This window comes from Pristiophorus japonicus, chromosome 11 (assembly GCF_044704955.1).
Source record: "Pristiophorus japonicus isolate sPriJap1 chromosome 11, sPriJap1.hap1, whole genome shotgun sequence".
Classification (NCBI taxonomy): Eukaryota; Metazoa; Chordata; class Chondrichthyes; family Pristiophoridae; genus Pristiophorus; species Pristiophorus japonicus.
In genome coordinates, this window is record NC_091987.1 from 148,010,990 (window position 1) to 148,030,262 (window position 19,273).

At 45.0% G+C, this 19,273-nt stretch overlaps 1 protein-coding gene across 2 annotated transcripts in view; it reads left to right on the forward strand.

The window, feature by feature from the left end:
- Window positions 1-19,273, forward strand: part of tmco3 (transmembrane and coiled-coil domains 3) — a 61,851-nt gene that overhangs the window by 5,236 nt on the left and 37,342 nt on the right. For both annotated transcript variants that reach the window (XM_070894147.1, XM_070894148.1), the window contains exons 3-5: window positions 3,650-3,829; window positions 10,738-10,929; window positions 13,927-14,055. In XM_070894147.1, the coding sequence (XP_070750248.1) occupies window positions 3,650-3,829; window positions 10,738-10,929; window positions 13,927-14,055 (501 nt within the window). The remainder of the gene's footprint in view (window positions 1-3,649; window positions 3,830-10,737; window positions 10,930-13,926; window positions 14,056-19,273) is intronic.

Consider the following 19,273-nt stretch of genomic DNA (forward strand, 5'->3'; position numbering starts at 1 on the left):
TTGTCTGACCAGTTTTCAGATGCTGATTCTCCTTCGGCCCCCTCTTGTGCTCACTTTTTTTTCAGTATGCATTTGCTTGTATGTCTTGAACTTTTTCACTTGTGCTGCCTGTCTGTTGCTGTGCCTTTTCTCGATGAACGGTTCTCTCTCCTCACGTACTGTCCCTCTCTCACATCTGCTGTCATCACCCCTCTCCTTAAAAATAACACCAACCCTCGACCCCTTCGCCCTTGCAAACTACTGCCCCATCGTCAACCTCCCTTTCCTCTCAAGCCCTAGAATGTGTTGTCTCCTCCCAAATCCGTGCCCATCTTTCTTGCAGTTCCATGTTTGAATCCCTCCATTAAGGTTTCCGCCCCTGCCAGAGTACAGAAATCGCTTTCATCAAAGTCACAAATGACATCCTTTGTGACTGACAAAGGCAAACTATCCCTCTTCGTCCTTCTTGACTTGTCTGCAGTCTTTGATGCGGTTGACCTCTCTATCCTTCTCCAACGCCTCTCCACCGTCGTCCAGCTGGGTGGGACTGCACTCGCCTGGTTCCATTCTTACCTATCTAATCGTAGCCAGAGAATCACCTGCAACGGCTTGTCTTCCCGCTCCTGCACCATTACCTCTGGTGTCCCCCAAGGATCTATCCTGGGACCCCTCCTATGCCGGGATCTTTGCACACTAGCGGGCTCCCCGTTTAATGTAGGAGCCATCATTTCAGTGAGAAAGTGGTCAATCTATGGAACAGGGAGATGGTGGAAGCAGATAGTATTGATTCATTCAAATAAAAATTAGATGGACTTCTTTCAGAAAATAATATTTTGGGATGCAGTACATAAGTAATTTGAGACATGATGTGGTAAGTGTAAGGTGCTCAGGGGGAACAGGTGACTTTGGTCCTCTGGGTCCTAAAGCTCTCCACCGCTGGGGTTTTCCTCGCCTCATGTCTTGGTCTATTGTAGATTCATTGATCGTGATTGGTCAACAACTCCATTATCGTTGTTTGTATCTTCTTCTTAGATAGTACCCCGGAGTATGACTTGCTTCCACACTAAAATGAGTTCTAAAGTACCTGATGAGACCAATGTGGGATCTACAGGTGGGGCAGGTGGTGGTTGGAGGGATGGGTGGGTGGGGTGCTTGATTTGTTGTACGCTCCTTCCTTCCGCTGTTTGTACTTGGCTTCTGCGTGCTCCCGGCGGAGAGACTCAGTGTTCGGCATCTCCTCGAATGCTTCTCCTCCACTTTGAGTGGTTTTGGGCCAGGGATTCCCAAGAGTCGGTGGGGATATTAAATATTTTCAAGAAGGCTTTGAGAGTGTCCTTGAAGCGTTTTCTCTGCCCTCCTGGGGCTCGCTTGCTGTGACGGAGCTCGGAGTAGAGTGCTTGTTTCAGGATGTAATCATTGTATCGTTGTATAATGCGACTATCAGGATGATAGGAGAACTTGATAGACCTTGGCCTTTTTGTTATCTATCATAGGCAGTCCCTCGGAATTGAGGAAGACTTGCTTCCACTCTTAGCATGAGTTCTTAGGTGGCTGTACAATCCAATATGAGAACCTCAGCCTCTGTCACAGGTGGGACAGACAGTGGTTGAGGGGAAGGGTGGGCAGGGAGCCTGGTTTGCCGCACGCTCCTTCCGCTGCCTGCGTTTGATTCCTGCATGCTCTCAGCGACGATACTCGAGGAGCTCAGCACCCTCCCAGATGCACTTCCTCCATTTAGGGCGGTCTTTGGCCAGGGACTCCCAGGTGCCAGTGGGGATTTTGCACTTTATCAGGGAGGCTTTGAGGGTGGACTTGTAACGTTTCCTCTGCCCACCTTTGACTCGTTTGCTGTGGGCGAGTAGAGCGCTTGCTTTGGGAGTCTCGTGTCTGGCATGCGAACTATGTGGCCTGCCCAGCAGAGATGATAAAGTGTGGTCAGTGCTTCAATGCTGGGGATATTAGCCTGGACGAGGATGTTGATGTTTGTGCATCTGACCTTGCGGGAGATTTGTATGATCTTGCGGAGACATCGCTGGTGGCATTTCTCCAGCGACTTGAGGTGTCTACTGTACGTGGTCCACGTCCCTAAGCCATACAGGAGGGCGGGTATTACTACGGCCCTGTTGTCCATGAACTTGGTGGCAGTTTTGAGGGCACTCTTTTCCTCAGGCGGCCGAAGGCTGCACTGGCGCACTGGAGGCGGTGTTGGATCTCGTCATCAATGCCTGCTCTTGTTGATAGGAGCCTCCCGAGGTATGGGAAGTGGTCCAGGGCTGCGTCGTGGATCGTGATGATGATGATATCTAGCAATACATGCATAAAAAGAGAACCATGAAAACTGCAAATGCTGTAAATTTAAATCGAAACCGGAAACTCTGGAAATACCAGCAGGTCAGTTACCATCTGTGGACAGAAAAAAGTGGTTAATGTTTTGAGTGTGTGCTCTTTACCACTGGTTCTGACAAAGGGTTACATTATAACAAGTCTTTTGAGAGCTGCTGACTGACATTCCAGTATTTCCTGTTTTTGCTGAAGATGCACACTGTTCTCTGTTAGGAACTTTCTGTAACTTGCAGCCAGTTTTGTGGGACTGTTCCAGTTCAGACTAGAGGGGAGCATTAAATGCAGTGCAAAAGCTCCAGCCGTGTGCAGTTTGCAATACTGACCATTTTTGAGATTTTCTTGTTGAAGTGTACATTCATTTCCCTGAAATCCAAGGCTCCAGCAGTATCCAGTGACTTGGATGAAGGGACAGAGTGTAATGTAGCCAAATTTGTTGATGATACAAAGATAGGTGGGAAAGCAAGTTGTGAGGAGGATGCAAAGAATCTGCAAGAGGATATAAATAGGCTTGAGTGAGTGGGCAAAAATTTGGGAGATGGCGTATAATGTGGGAAAAATAAAAAAGCAAATTACTATTTAAATAGGGAAAGATTACAAAAAGCTGGGGGTCCTTGTACATGAAACACAAAAAGTTAGTATGCAGGTAATTAGGAAGGCAAATGGAATGTTGGCCTTTATTGCAAGAGGGATAGAGTATAAAAGTAGGGAAGTCCTGCTACAACTGTACAGGGCATTGGTGAGGCAGTTTTGGTCTTATTTAAGGAAAGATATACTTGCATTGGAGGCAGTTCAGAGAAGGTTCACGAGGTTGATTCCTGAGATGAAGGGGTTGTCTTACGAAGAAAGGTAGAGTAGGTTGGCTCTATACTCATTGGAGTTTAGAAGAATGAAAGGTGATTTTATTGAAACGTATGAGATACTGAGGGGGCTTGACAGGGTAGATTCAAAGAGGATTTTCCCCTCGTGGGGGAAATCTAGAACTAGGGGGCATAGCTTCAGAATAAGGGGTCGCCCATTTAAAATAGAAATGAGGAGGAATATCCTCTTTGAGGATCGTGAATCTTTGCAATTCTCTACCCCAGAGAGCTGTGGAGGCTATTTAAGGTGGAGGTAGACAGATTTTTGAATGATAAAGGAGTCTAGGGTTATGAGGAGCAGGCGGGGAAGTGGAGCTGAGTCAATGATCTTATTGAATGGCGGAGCAGGCTCGAGGGGCCAAATGGCCTACTCCTGCTCCCATTATGTTCTATGAGGTATTAAAGGGATTGGAGGTTTGAGGAGCAGGGGGATATGAGCTATTTCTGATATTGCTCTTTTTAACTTACAGGAAGAAAAAGAGTATGTAGAGTTATTGGCTGCAGAGAAGCACCAAGCAGAAGCTCTCAAAAATATACAGCATGGAAACAAAAGCCTGTCGATCCTTGATGAAATTCTTGAGGATGTGCGGAAGGCTGCTGACCGTTTGGAAGAGGAGATTGAAGATCACGTGTTTGACAATAACAAATTGGTGAGTTGCTGAATGCAGCTCTGTGCAAACCCTTAATTATAGGAGCCTCACACACAGTCGGATCCATTGTTTCAGAATCCTTTTTTCATGTAAAGAGTCAGTTAATACTTCCTGAAGCTGTCAAACCTTTTACTTTGAGGCCATTTAATGGGGAATTCTGGAATCTCTAGGTGTTGCTTACTTACCGAAATGAATAAATAACCAGTAAACAATGCAGTTTTCATTCCCAAATAAAGTGAATGATGTTCTGTATAGGTCCCATATGCCTTTTTAACGACCTCCTTAATTTGTTAAATTAAACTTGTATAGAAACTTGGTTACACCACACTTGGGAATACTGAAGAAGGTGCAAAATTTTTTTACAAGAATGAGACCAGAACTGGGAGGTTATCACCATCAGGAAAGATTAACCAGGCTGGGGCTCTTTTCTCTAGAAAAGGGAATACTGAGAGGTGACCTGATAGAAGTTTTTAAATTATGAAGGGGTTTGATAGGGTAACTGTGGAGAAGATGTTTCCACTTATGTGGGAGTCCATAATTATAAGATAGTCATTAATAAATCCAATTAGGAATTCAGGAGTAACTTCTTTACTCAGAGTGGTGAGAATGTGGAACTTGCTACCACCATGGAGTAGTTGAGGTGAATAGTATGGACACATTTAAGGAGAAGCTAGATAAGACGTGCGAGAGAAAAGAATAGAAGGATAAATTGAGATGAAGCAAGCAGTAATGCCAACTCTCGCGATTTAATCCCAAGGCACAGGATCTTTAATGAAATTTCAGCCCATCTCGCGGTTAACCTCAGAAAACTCACGATATAAAAGTTCGTCTGCAATATTGTTGACACGCTGAGCAAAGCGAAAGTGCGCACTCTGCCACACACTATGTGGAGGGGGTCTAACTTGCTGGGCATGCTGGGAGATGTAGTTCCATTCTCGCCATAATACCATCTGGAGCCGCTCAATCTGGCTTGGCGAGAATTGCATTTTCTGCAATGCAGTGCTTCGCACCACTTACCTGTGCGCGCACACAAATCAGCAGTCAGCGAGTGCGATCTGGTGAGGAGGAGACTTGGATGGGGGAGGAGAGATGGTGGAGAGTGACCAGGAGATGGGGTACAGAAAAGAATGGGAGAAAGATAGTTAGAGAGAGATTGGGGAAGATTGACGGAGAAAGAGACTGAGGCACAAAGAGAGATGGAGGTACAGAAAGAGTGAGCGCGATGGAGAAAGAGTGACTGGGAGGGAGAGAGAGATGGGGGTACAAAGGGAGCAATGGAAGAGAGAAAGAGATGATGGTACAGAGAGGAAAGGGAGAGATGGAGGTATAGAGAGATGTGGAAGAGTGACGGGGAGAGAGATGGAGGTACTGGGAGAGAAAGATGGAGGTACAGAGAAAGAGGTGAGGGAAGATTGATGTAGAGAGAGGGATGGACGACAGATGGTGGTAGAGAGGGGGGAATGGGAGAGAGAGATGGGATACAGAGAGAGAAATGCAAGAGATACGAGAGGAAGAGGACGAGACTCGGGAAAAGGGATAGAGAACGAGACCAGTGAAAGAGGGATGGAGACGTGGAGGGAAGAGATTCATGTGGCTGGGGGGAGAAGAGTGTGGGAGAGATTAAGGGAAGAAGAGTGAGAGACTGGACAGGTAAAGAGATAGTGAGCTACAGGAAAAAGAGGAAGTGGGAGGAAGATAGAAGGAAACTGAGAGATAGTGGGGAAAAAGACTGAGAGCGACTGGGGTGAAATGTGAGGGAGAGAAAATAGGAGGGGGCAGGAGAGAGAAACCAGAGGGGTTGGGGAGCAAGACCAGAGGCAAGGGGGAGAAAGAAAAAAAGAGAGACAGAAGGGGAGAGAAGAGAAGGAGAAGGGAGGAGGCTGATAAATACATAGGGGACAGGAAAGAGGGAGACGATGAGCAGGGTGTTCCTTAAACTGCACCAGATGATTTTCTTCAATCCCATGACAAAAGTCATTCCTGTAGGTAAGCCCTTATACTCAGTTCAATAAAGTGACTTTATGTGCCAATAATTCAGTAATGTAGCATTGCCCAAGGTCAATCAGAACACTCTTGTTGTAATTTACTAATTGGAGATGACAGCAGCTCCCAGGTACTTGGATAATGAAAAAATAATCCAGTGATTCTCTCACTGGGTTCTGTGCAGACAGGCCAGTAAACAGCAGAGGGGAAGGAATAAAACCCTGAAAAACACAGCTGCAGTGAGTAGGTGGGTAGTGGAGGGTTACACCTGAAACGGTGCTAGTATTCTCAAAAGGAGCCACCGAGCCTAATCCCACTCCAGGAAGAGCAAGGAGGCGTCGTGCGGTGAAATATTCAACTGGCATGTTGCTAAACCTGTCGGGTTACCTTCCAACTGAAGGGAAGATGCAAGTTTTCACATCACCAATCACATCAGTGTTCACTGGGGGTAATCGTGATTTCCCCCCCCCCCCCCCCCCCCACCCTCCAAAACTCACCTTTGGTTGGCAGCAACAGGGACGGCATTGCATGGTGGTTATGTTGGACACCAGGTGAAGGGTGATGATAACAGGATTTAGAAAAAAACATTTGTGAAGCCTTTTCAGATGCAGTAATAATGGACGGAATTTGTGGTCAGTGGTGAAGCAAAGGCATTTGCCGCTGGCCCCGAAGTAAGTTTCGTACAAAGATCTCGTGATCTCTGTGGTGGGAATTTTGGGGTTTCTGACGTGTAATTGAAATCAATGGACATTAGTGGGGATTTCCAGCGAAGAGCTGCTGTGACGTCAACAAACTGTCTAAGCAGCCAATCAAAATGCAGAATTCTCAGTCAGCGAACCAGGAAGTGGGTGAACTACTAAAATTCTAATTTTAAAAAAATGTTGGAGAGCAAAACTAAGGTTGGGGCTCTCGCATGTGGAAAAAGAAAACCTGAAATAAAGATGAACAAATTTTTTAAAAATTAATTTCTAAAATTTCTTTAAACTTTAATTTTTGTTATAATGGATACATTTGACACTGGACAAAATTAAAATGAGTTTTTCAGGGCCATAACCGTTGCTCAGCAGTCAATACTCTATTAAAACTCCAGTTACACATAGTACCTTTGGGTCTAACCTTTAGTGGGGAATTTAACAACGTAATTATGGCGGAACAGCCAAAGGTTTCATCTGTTTTTATGATCTGAGAGATCTCACTGATTACTGGCTCAGTGAAGGGGATGGGTGGGTAAGGGTTGGCACAGTGCAGCCAGTGTCTCAGCAGTGAATGACAGACCGCGACTGCAGGATTTCCACGTTGGGCTGCACTCGTGCTAAATCCTGAAGTTGCGGTCAGCTTCAAAGGCGAAATGACGTTGAATGCTGCCAGTTCACTGTCATCAGCACCACAAATTCTGGGCCATCATTTTGGTAAAAATCTGTGACCTGTTGGAGATGAAATAAAACCACTAATGAGTTTTATAAGCCAAAAAACAATAATTCGTGATTTCTTACCTAATCGCATGAGATTTTAAGAGTGCCACATGATTTATGAGACAGTGGGGTTGACATTACTGAGTAAATTGGGAGGAGGCTCATGTGGTGCATTGACCAGTTGGGCCGAATTAGCTGTTTCTGTGCTGTACATTCTATGTTGGTTAAAATTGACAACATGATGCCATATAAATGTTACATCTTGTAAATTGGGTGTTGAATGTGAGATTTAGCTAATGGGTGGATTCCTGTTTTTTGTCAGCAGTGAGGGGAGGGAAGAGGAGGGGCAGGGCTAGGTCCCGGCGGCATTGGTTGGAGGGGGGTGGCTTGTGCAATCTCAGTAAGCACTCATGGCGAAATGTTTGGAAGAACTGCGACATATGGAATGGATTCCTTAGTACAACAACCTGTCGGATCAAACCTTCCTCGCAAACAGTGGACAACCATCAACCGCCTCAGAACTGGTCATGGTCGATGCTGCCACCTTCTCCATAGATGGAAGATTAAAGCACCTCCCATCAATGTGACTGTGGAGCTCCAAATCAGACCCTGGAGTACATCATTGAGCACTGCCCTCAGGCAGCCTACAAGATATCCTGCTGTTACACTGGAAGCTTTGGCCTGGATATCCAATTTGGATATTGACGTTTGATTTGCTTTCCTTACAGGTACAACGTCTGAAATCCGGAATCCTCGGGACTGAGTCCACGCCGGTTTTTGGGTTTTTCTGGATTTCAGACAAGAAAATCAATAGTTTGAAATCCGGATTCCTCAGGTTTTGAGCGGCGAGGTCCGAAATCCGTCAAACCCTGAAATCCGTCACGGATTTGGTCGAGGATTCCGGATTTCAGGCAGTTGATTTTCTTGTCTGAAATCTGGAATTCTCTACTGAATCCGTGCCAAATTTCGGGTTTTGCCGGATTTTGGACCTTGCTGCTTGCCGATTCACTCCGCTCCTTGCCGTCTACAGTCCCCTGGCGCTGCACTTTTTACCGGTATATGGCCTCCTTATTCTTTCTACCAAACTGAACCACTCCACTGTTGGCTGCCTCAAATATGTCCGGTTTTCGGACAATAATTCCAGACGACTCCATCAGCTATGCGCTAAATGTCCGGTTTTCGGACAATTCCGGTTTTCGGAGTTCCGGATTTGGGACGTTGCACCTGTACTACCATACGAAAGAAGAAAAAGTAAGCACTGAATTTGATCTTTTGTGATTGATGTGCCTGTTTGTGTCTCTATCTCTCAAGAAAATGTAAAGATTCTAAACATTATCAACAAAACGCACAGAATTAGATATCAAAATTCAACTCGTCTTTTATTTGAAAAAAACAATCAGGAAAGTCACTGTGGCATCTCTGTCTCGGATAGCCATTAGAAATTAGATTCTCAGTTGAGACAATTAGAGATTGATTTCTTCAAAATTCAACTGAAAAGAAGTGAACCCAGTTACGATAAGGAAAAGGCACTTTGTGCTGAATGTACTTTCTGGTACCGATACATCATGGGAACCGAGGTACACTGCAGTGCTCAGACTGCACAGTTGTATTTCTACTGAGTCACAGCACTGGGGAAATATATTAAATCCAAGCTCAGGCTTTTGAGCGAATCTGAGGCCTTCAAGTAAAATCTTATAATGAAGACACACTAGTCAATTCATGGAATAAATTTAATTATTTACATTTTGTTAGAATCCTTATTTTGTGCTTTCGAAATTTCAATTACTAAGAAAAATGGCACATGAGAGAAACAATTTCAAAACCAATTAGGGGGCAGATTGCACAATTAGAAGGATGAGATTATATGGGCAAAACCCATTATAGATGGAGACAATAGAATTTAGAATGGAAATAAGTTGACAGTGCGACAGAAAGCTGACAACAGGAAAGGCAAACCGTTGTAATGTTTGTACTAAGATAGTACTCTATCTAGGAGTAAGCATTTGGCCTAGTGATCGCATTCCCGCCTCTGATTCAGAAGGATTGGGTTCAAGTCCCACTCCAGACAGCCCCGCGAAGGAGACCGGACCGGAGCCTCTGCTCTGAATACTGGGTGGACATTCAGTGGGGCACTCCTCAGCTGTTCTGTAGCAAATGGCACAAAAATCTCAAGACTTGAGTTGGGACCTGTCCTGGGACAAAACACTCTCCCAGAATGTCCCAGTGTCAGTGCGTGTCTCAAATTAAGAACCTATGGGGAGAAGTTGGGTTGCGCCTCTGTTACGGCGTTAATCCAGGCGGAGCAGTACTTTTAACACCTTGAAAAAAATCTGCACCTCCCCCCCAGAAATTGTCTAATCGGTCGAAGAGCTGACGGGCGATAAATCAGCAGTTGTACACCAGAGCTGGGGGTGCGATAATGAAAGTCTGGTTGGTACATTTTGCAGGCCTGTTGCGCATGCATGGCACTCTGAATCAGATTCCGGGAAAAGCTTAGTCTTAAAGGCATGGCACAGTAATGCATCCATTAAAGTTTTCAAAATCACTTGTTTTTAACCTATACTGTTATGTCTGTCTGCCGCTGTAAAATGGGAGGCTCCCGCACCGTGCTGTGTGTAAACGGTGCACTGACTGTGAACTCCGAGGGAAGCGCTTCCTCATCCCTTTAAGTAGACACTAGTTTATGACTCTGCAAGCCTGCACCCACTGTTTTTCCAGATGTTATTGGCGGGCGCTCAATGAGGCGCACGCACCGAATTTAGTGACCGGGGTGCACGCATGCGCGTTGCACCAGGAATCCATTGTGTTCGTCAGCAGCCAGGCATTAGCGGTTTACGTTCCCGGTGAACCTCTAATGAATTTTCCGTCTAGGCGGTAAAAGCTGTGCGCCCGGTCACTAAGCTCTAACGCTCGCATTAATGCAGCCTCTGGCTGCTAACTGAGGCGTTCGACAGCTGAAAATCCAGCCCCATAACTCCCAGAATTGATGCTGCCTCTTCAGTCTGTATGGACAGTAAGAGTGGGTCTCATTAATATGAGTTTATTGACCCCTCTGTGAATGATATCTTTCTGTTAACCTTTAAAATATTTTAATGTTTGTAAAGTCGCATCCTAATTTTTTAATTGGACATGAATTTGTATTCATGCATAATTTTCTGATTTTAAAAAGTTCATCCTGAAAATACAAATTCCCAGGACAGCTGCCATCATATTTCATTACGCTCCCAATAGTGTTGAACTTGTTAGCCGAGGAAATAGTTCAGAGGTTGAAAATAGCACTGAGTGAAGGCTGAGATGTGCATTGTCCACAAACAACTAGGTAATTTGTAAACCGTAGTGTTGCAGCACCTTGCTTCTGTTGCTGGAGTTTATCTGAGCACTTGCATTAATTCTGGCAGTCGCTTGTGACTGAGAATGAGTGGTTGTTCGATTGAACTGTGCCAGATGGTGTCTTTTGTCTGATCCAATTGTGATTGAAGCCAATGGTGGAAATACAGTATTTTTATTTTTCAGGTTCATGGTGTAAACGTTGAAGCAGTCATCAGAGTTGAAGAGGATGAGGAAGACCATAAGCGAAACTTTTCTATGCATGAAGTACAGGATGGTTTGGGGCTGAGCATGCTCATTGACTCTCAGAACAACCAGTACATACTGACCAAACCGAGGGACTCGACCATCCCACGAGCCGATATTCATTTTATAAAGGTAATTATGGCCTTCATTTTATAATAGTAACCAGAGTCCTTTTTTGTTCAGTTTTTTTTTTAACTGCCAGAACGTTTCAAATTTCTAGTTTCAAAAGAAGTTGATTTGCCGAGCAGCTTTCTTGGTGCGTGTAAGGTGTATTAGAAGGTTCCAAGCCCTGATGGTAGAGGAACCCTACTTGCATGAGGATAGAACAGTGTTGAGGCCCAGGCCAAATGCTTTGCTGAAATGATCTTGAGCTCCATCTATTGGCATCAACCTACAGCATTTCACATTTTGTCAGTGTTGAGTAGGCTCCGGCATTCTCAGATAACCAATGTCTGTAAAGCCAGAATGTTACCCATTTATTTTGCAACTTAGACACTTACTCCCTGGTTACTAAAGGACCAGAAGAAAACTGAAATGATTCATGACCATTCCATCTATTGCATTGCTTTTCATGTGCTAACCTCTAACCAATAGTATTCAGTAAGGCTGACACATGGAACCATCCGAATACGTTTAATAAATATTGTTCTTCCCCAGACTGTCTTCTGACGATACTTTGCCAGTGGGATGCTCCAAGGATCAGTTGTGGCATCCTAGTTATTTATATTATGTATTAATATACACAGGAGGACATTGAAAGCAAAATCTTAATTTGGCGGTGACACTAAAATTGGAGGAGGAGGAAATATTAAAAACCACTGCAGTCATATTCATAAGGATTTAAAATTTGCCAGCTGAGTGTCTGACAGCGTGGAATTCCATCAGCATGTTTAACGGTCTTCAAACCAAACTGGTAGAATTTCTGTGTGCCTTCTTTGTACAGAGCTGTACCCCATTTATCTAAATTCCAAAGAACATAGGTACAGGTTTCAAGGCTCAGGGATCCCTTAAGTGTGCACAAGTGTGCGAGAGCTTGACCAGTTAAGACCACATAGTATATCGAGATAGAGGACTGGCAAACTTTTGACTGCTTGTCTGGCCTGAACTGCTTTAGATTTGGGCATTGGCTTGCAGAATCATCTGGTCAAACTGTAGCAGTAGCCCAGCGCACAGTTGAGGAATCCCTTAGTCTTGAAACCTGTACCATGTTTAAGTATCAGTTGTGGCTCCAAATCCCACTGCAGAGGCTGGGCAGACACTCCAGTGCAGTGTTGAGGGAGTGTTGCACTGCCAGAGGCGTCGTCTTTCAGATGAAATGTTAAGCCGAGGCCCAGTCTATCCTCTTGGGTGGGTGTAAAGGATCCCATGGCACTATTCGAAGAGGTGCTGGCCAGCCAATATTTGTCCTTCAACCAAAACCAGATTATCTGGTCATTGTTGTTTGTGGGACCTTGCTGTGTGGACATTGGCTGTTGCGTATCCTATATTACAACAATGAATATACTTCATTGGTTGTAAAGCGCTTTGGGATCTTCTGAGGTTGTGAAAGGCGCGATGCAAGTTCTTTCACCAATTTACGACGATGTTATATTGCGATGTAAATGGTGAGCTTTAAAGTCTAGTTAACGGCTTGACCACCAAACCCACCATTTCAGCACTTTCAGGCCCATTACATCTTGCTAGGGAACAAGAAACCACATCTTGAATGGTGCAGTTCTACAGATCAGGAAAAGGACTTCGGAAGGGTAGTGTTTATTCAGGAAAAAATTTGAAAATCGCAACCAAATGCACTGAAGCAGCTTAAATAAAGTAAAAACCAAGTCCTTTGTATTAGTGGAGGAAAGGGATAAATGAAGAGGAGATACTGTTACTGCCTAAAGCACTAATTAGTCTCTCTACATCGCTATCTAATAGCAGCTGTGGCCATGAGAGAGGGAAATGCTCGGCAAACAAGGTTCCATCCAATTGCTAAGGCTATGATGTTCGGCTCAGGTTTATTCTTGATGGAGGTGACCAATTGAAGTTTTAAAAATGATAAAAGTTGATGGGGATGAACAATGATCTGAACTCTGGGACATAGTTAGAAAGTAGGAGTTGTCACAATAATTGGGTGTTTGCTGCAGGTTTCTCTTGATGGTCTTAGCAGCAGTCCCTGTACACTGTACCTTGTTCTGTATGATGGAGAGCTGCATTTCTGACGGTTAACAATATCTTATTATTTGTTTCTATTATCAACGCAGTCAGCGCTCGCAAGACTGCATTTATTGCCCATCCCACGTTGCCTTGTGATGGTGGACCCTCTCCCTGCAATCATCTGCTTACTAGATTTAGTGTGCTATACTCTCCAGCTCTTTTTAAAATGGTGATAATACCACACAGAGCAGACCTGTGTATGCAATGGGTTAATTGCTCCGGTTTCATTTATGTTCCTGACGTTTGACAAGGATCTTTATACTGGTGGAAGTCCTGCTTGTCTCCATTCCAGCACAAACATAATTCACAGTCGCTCCGGGCCATCAATTTTTGGGAAAACATTTAAAAATTTCTGCTTTTAGTTTAATGTCGCTCAGAAATGACTGGCTGACTCTCAGACATTTTTTTTTGCATATCATATCAAACAGTATCTTGTGCATCTTTATGATCAACGTCAGAACTAGCTGCAACAAACCAAACCATAGCTTGTGTGTAAATGGAGTTAAGCAGAAGAGACTAAAAGTCCACACCTTTGGGACAGTTGCTTTCCAACAAGGGGCTTCTTCATGTACAGCTCAGGAACTGCTTGACACTCCGTTCATCCATTGTCTTAGATGTGGCTCAGTTATGCAGGTTTCCACAGTGATCGATCTTGTGTATCAACCATTAGATGTGTATCAGCAGTCCTTTCACTCCAGCTGGTCTCGAGCCAATTTCATCCCTTTTATTCAAAACTTTCTCATTTGTACTGCTAGTTCTCAAATTAGGATTAAAGGACCCATAAACAATTTCAGTGATCTTTGCCAGTTAAGTGAATAACTTATTTTACTAACCAGGAAAAAGCTTTGATTGAATTTGCATATTTATGTAAAGAACTCAAACAGAAAATGTGTTCCTTTGAAATAATGTATTTAAATCTGCAATTTTTTCTTGCAGGATATAATCTCTATTGTGGTGTTATCTCTGCCTTGTGGTTGGATTTGTACCCTAATGGGGCTTCCTACAATGTTCGGTTACATCATTTGTGGAGTCCTGTTGGGTCCTTCAGGACTAAACCGCATCAAGGTATGAATTCTACTTCTCTCTCACAGCAGGTCACTCTCCTCAGCTTAAGTTGTCTTTGGGCAAGCAAGTCATTTAGAAACATAACATAGAAACATAAAAAATAGGTGCAGGAGTAGGCCATTCAGCCCTTCGAGCCTGCACCGCCATTCAATGAGTTCATGGCTGAACATGCAACTTCAGTACCCCATTCCTGCTTTCTCGCCATACCCCTTGATCCCCCTAGTAGTAAGGACTACATCTAACTCCTTTTTGAATATATTTAGTGAATTGGCCTCAACAACTTTCTGTGGTAGAGAATTCCACAAGTTCACCACTCTCTGGGTGAAGAAGTTTCTCCTCATCTCGGTTCTAAATGGCTTACCCCTTATCCTTAGACTGTGACCCCTGGTTCTGGACTTCCCCAACATTGGGAACATTCTTCCTGCATCTAACCTGTCTAAACCCGTCAGAATTTTAAACGTTTCTATGAGATCCCCTCTCATTCTTCTGAACTCCAGTGAATGCAAGCCCAGTTGATCCAGTCTTTCTTGATATGTCAGTCCCGCCATCCCGGGAATCAGTCTGGTGAACCTTTGCTGCACTTCCTCAATAGCAAGAATGTCCTTCCTCAAGTTAGGAGACCAAAACTGTACACAATATTCCAGGTGTGGCCTCACCAAGGCCCTGTACAACTGTAGCAACACCTCCCTGCCCCTGTACTCAAATTCCCTCGCTATGAAGGCCAACGTGCCATTTGCCTTCTTAACCGCCTGCTGTACCTGCATGCCAACCTTCAATGACTGATGTACCATGACACCCAGGTCTCGTTGCACCTCCCCTTTTCCTAATCTGTCATCATTCAGATAATAGTCTGACTCTCTGTTTTTACCACCAAAGTGGATAACCTCACATTTATCCACATTATACTTCATCTGCCATGCATTTGCCCACTCACCTAACCTATCCAAGTCACTCTGCAGCCTCATAGCATCCTCCTCGCAGCTCACACTGCCACCCAACTTAATGTCATCTGCAAATTTGGAGATACTACATTTAATCCCCTCGTCTAAATTATTAATGTACAATGTAAACAGCTGGGGCCCCAGCACAGAACCTTGCGGTACCCCACTAGTCACTGCCTGCCATTCTGAAAAGTACCCATTTATTCCTACTCTTTGCTTCCTGTCTGCCAACCAGTTCTCAATCCATGTCAGCACACAACCCCCAATCCCAAGTACTTTAACTTTGCACATTAATCTCTTGTGTGGGACCTTGTCGAAAGCCTTCTGAAAGTCCAAATACACCACATCAACTGGTTCCCCCTTGTCCACTCTACTGGAAACATCCTCAAAAAATTCCAGAAGATTTGTCAAGCATGATTTCCCTTTCACAAATCCATGCTGACTTGGACCTATCATGTACTTCTGACATTCATCAAAATGTACAGATGTTAGTTTTATGGAGTGACGAATGTGCAAATGCCCAAGAAAGAATTAACAGAGCAGCTGGTGTGTTACCTTGCCTGGTCTAGTCAGGTTATTGAACTCTTTATGGCATTGGTCTGTAGTGCTGGGATGAGAGTTGGCACAGTGCCAGTACCATCTCCCTTTACATGGCACAAACTACATTTTTTTGTAGCGTCCTCCCATGAACATGCTCTCCCCTTCTGTATTGCATCAATTATTATTTAAATGGAGAGAGACTACAATATGTTGCGGCACAGAGGGATCTGGGGGTCTTTGTACATGGAACACAAAATGCAGGTACAGCAAGTAATTAGGATGGCAAATGGAATTTTGGCCTTTATTGCAAGGGTGATGGATTATAAAAGTAGGAAAGTATACTGCATCTGTACAGGGTGTTGGTGAGACCACACCTGGAGTACTGTGTACAGTTTTGGTCTCCTTATTTAAGGAGGGATACTTGCATTGGAGGTAGTTCAGAGAAGGTTCACTAGGTTGATTCCTGAGATGAAGGGGTTGTCTTATGAAGAAAGGTTGGGCCTATACTCATTGGAGTTTAGAAGAATGAGAGGTGATCTTATTGAAACGTATAAGATTCTGAGGGGGCTTGACAAGGTGGATGCAAAGAGGATGTTTCCCCTAGTGGTGGAATCTAGAACCAGGGGACATAGTTTCAGAGTAAGAGGTCGCACATTTCAAAAGGAGATGAGAGGAATTTCTTCTCTGAGGGTCGTGAATCTTTGGAATTCTCTACCCCCAGAGAGTTGTGGAGGCTGGGTCATTGATTATATTTAGGGTGGAGATCTTTGAATGATAAGGGAGTCGAGGGTTAAGTGGAGCGGGCAGGGAAATGGAGTTGAGGTCACGATCTTATTGAATGGCGGAGCAGGCTCGAGTGGCCAAATGGCCTACTCCTGCTCCTATTTCTTATGTTCTTATGTAAGGATGTCTTTGTGGGTGCAACTAGTTGAAGTTGTAGGCTCTTCTCGTGCCTGTGCCATGCATTTGTCCCTTCACTGGCTGAGAAATGCCAGAAAAACACTCCTAGGTCATCCAGTGCCACTTCCTGACCGTAAACCGAGTGAGCTGAGCATTTTGCTACTCACCTGCTGTAATCTTCAGCCATGAATAGCATTTTAAAGGTTGCAACCCAATTTTCAAGCACCCCAGCACATTACTGCAATTTAAGATGTGATTTATACCAATGGATATGCAAATGAGTCAACCCATGAAATTCTGAGGCAAATGACTCTGCAGACCTATGCGGGCACAACTCCACTCACCAATGCAACATGACTCAAACTGCAAACATTTGGGGCCAGCGACTTATAGCATTGTTTAAACTACAATTGAAAAGAAAGAATATGGGGAAAGAATAGATAAATGAGATGTCAGTTGATGACCTGACACTAGCACAGGCACGATGGACCAAATACTGTGGTGCCATTTCTACAGCTTACATAATATGTTTTGAAAGAGATTGAATAGGCTGGGGCTCTTTTCTCTAGAAAAGAGAAGCCTGAGCGATGACCTGATAAGAGGTCTTTAAGATTATGAAAGGGTTTGATAGGGTAGACGTAGAGAAGATGTTTCCATTTGCGGGCGAGACCAGAACTAGAGGTTATAAATATAAAGTGGTTACTAATAAATCCAATAGGGCATGATAGGCTGCATCCCGGAGTACTTAAGGAAGTAGCCCTAGAAATAGTGGATGCATTGGTCATCATTTTCCAACATTCTATTGACTCTGGATCAGTTCTTATGGACTGGAGGGTAGCTAATATAACAAAACTTTTTAAAAAAGGAGGGAGAGAGAAAACAGGGAATTATAGACCGGTTGTCCTGCCATTGGTGGTGGGGAAAATGCTGGAATCAATTATTAAAGATGAAATAGCAGCGCATTTGGAAAGCAGTGACAGGATCGGTCCAAGTCAGCATGGATTTATGAAAGGGAAATCATGCTTGACAAATCTTCTGGAATTTTTTGAGGATGTAACTAGGAGAGTGGACAAGGGAGAACCAGTGGATGTGGTGTATTTGGACTTTCAAAAAGCTTTTGACAAGGTACCACACAAGAGATTAGTATGCAAAATTAAAGCACATGGTATTGGGGGTAATGTATTGATGTGGATAGAGAACTGGTTGGCAGACGAAGCAGAGTCGGAATAAACGAGTCCTTTTCAGAATGGCAGGCAGTGACCAGTGGCGTGCCGCAGGGCTCAGTGCTGGGACCCCAGCTATTTACAATATACATCAATGATTTAGATGAAGAAATTGAATGTAATATCTCTAAGTTTGCAGATGACACTAAGCTGGGTAGCTGTGTGAGCTGTGAGGAGGATGCTAAGAGGCTGCAGGGTGACTTGGACAGGTTAGGTGAGTGAGCAAATGCATGGCAGATGCAGTATAATGTGGATAAATATGAGGTTATCCACTTTGGAGGCAAAAACAGGAAGGCAGAACATTATCTGAATGGTGACGGATTAGGAAAAGGGGAGGCGCAACGAGACCTGGGTGTCATGGTACATCAGTCATTGAAGGTTGGCATGCAGGTACAGCAGGCGGTGAAGAAGACAAATGGCATGTTGGCCTTCATAGAGGATTTGAGTATAGGAGCAGGGAGGTCTTACTGCAATTGTACTCCTTGGTGAGGCCACACCTAAAATATTGTGTTCAGTTTTGGTCTCCTAATCTGAGGAAGGATGTTCTTGCTATTGAGGGAGTACAGCGAAGGTTCACCAGACTGATTCCTGGGATAGCAGGACTGACATATGAAGAGAGACTGGATCAACTGGGCTTGTATCCACTGGAGTTCAGAAGAATGAGAAGGGAACTCAGAAACATATGAAGTTCTGACGGGATTGGACAGGTTAGAGGCAGGAAGAATATTCCTGTTGCTGGGGAGTTCCAGAACCAGGGGTCAGAATCTAAGAATAAGCCATTTAGGACCGAGATGAGGAGAAACTTCTTCACTGAGAGTGGTTAACCTGTGGAATTCTCTACCGCAGAAAGTTGTTGAAGCCAGTTCGTTAGATATATTCAAAAGGGAGTTAGATATGGCCCTTACGGCCAAAGGGGTCAAGGTGTACAGAGAGAAAGCAGGAAAGGGGTACTGAGGTTGAATGATCAGCCATGATCTTATTGAATGGCGGTGCAGGATCGAAGGGCTGAATGGCCTTTTCCTGCACCTAATTTCTATGGGCACAAGTTTCGGGCCGCGCCTAGAACGGCGGAGCCCCGACCTGGACGCCCGTTTTTCGCGCCACAAAGTGCGCCTAAAAAAAACTTACAGATTTTCCGGCTCCCTGCTGGTCCTCTGGAGTCGGGCGCGGCGCAGCACGAGCTGTAGGGGGCAGAGCCAAGTCCCTGCAGTGGGCGCGCATGTGCAGTAGCTCCAGTCGCCCAAAACTGTGTGGGAGGGGCCCGAAGCACGCAGCCCGTAGCCCTGGCCGAATGGTCTCACTGGGGCTGCGTGAATAAGGCTCTTCCCACGCCCAGCTCCTGATTCCTCCCGACCCGACTCGACCTCGGCCACCACCCGGCACCGACCTGACTCCGCCCCCACCCCCCCCCCCCCCCGACCCGGACCCGACCCGCGCTCCCTCCCTCCACCCGAACCAACCCGACCTCCCTCCGTCTCCTCTCCGCCCCCCCCCCCCTCCTCCTCTCTCCACTGCCCCCCCCCCCCACCGACCCGGACCCGACCCGCGCTCCCTCCCTCTACCCGAACCAACCCGACCTCCCTCCTTCTCCTCTCTCCCCCCCCCCTTCCTCCT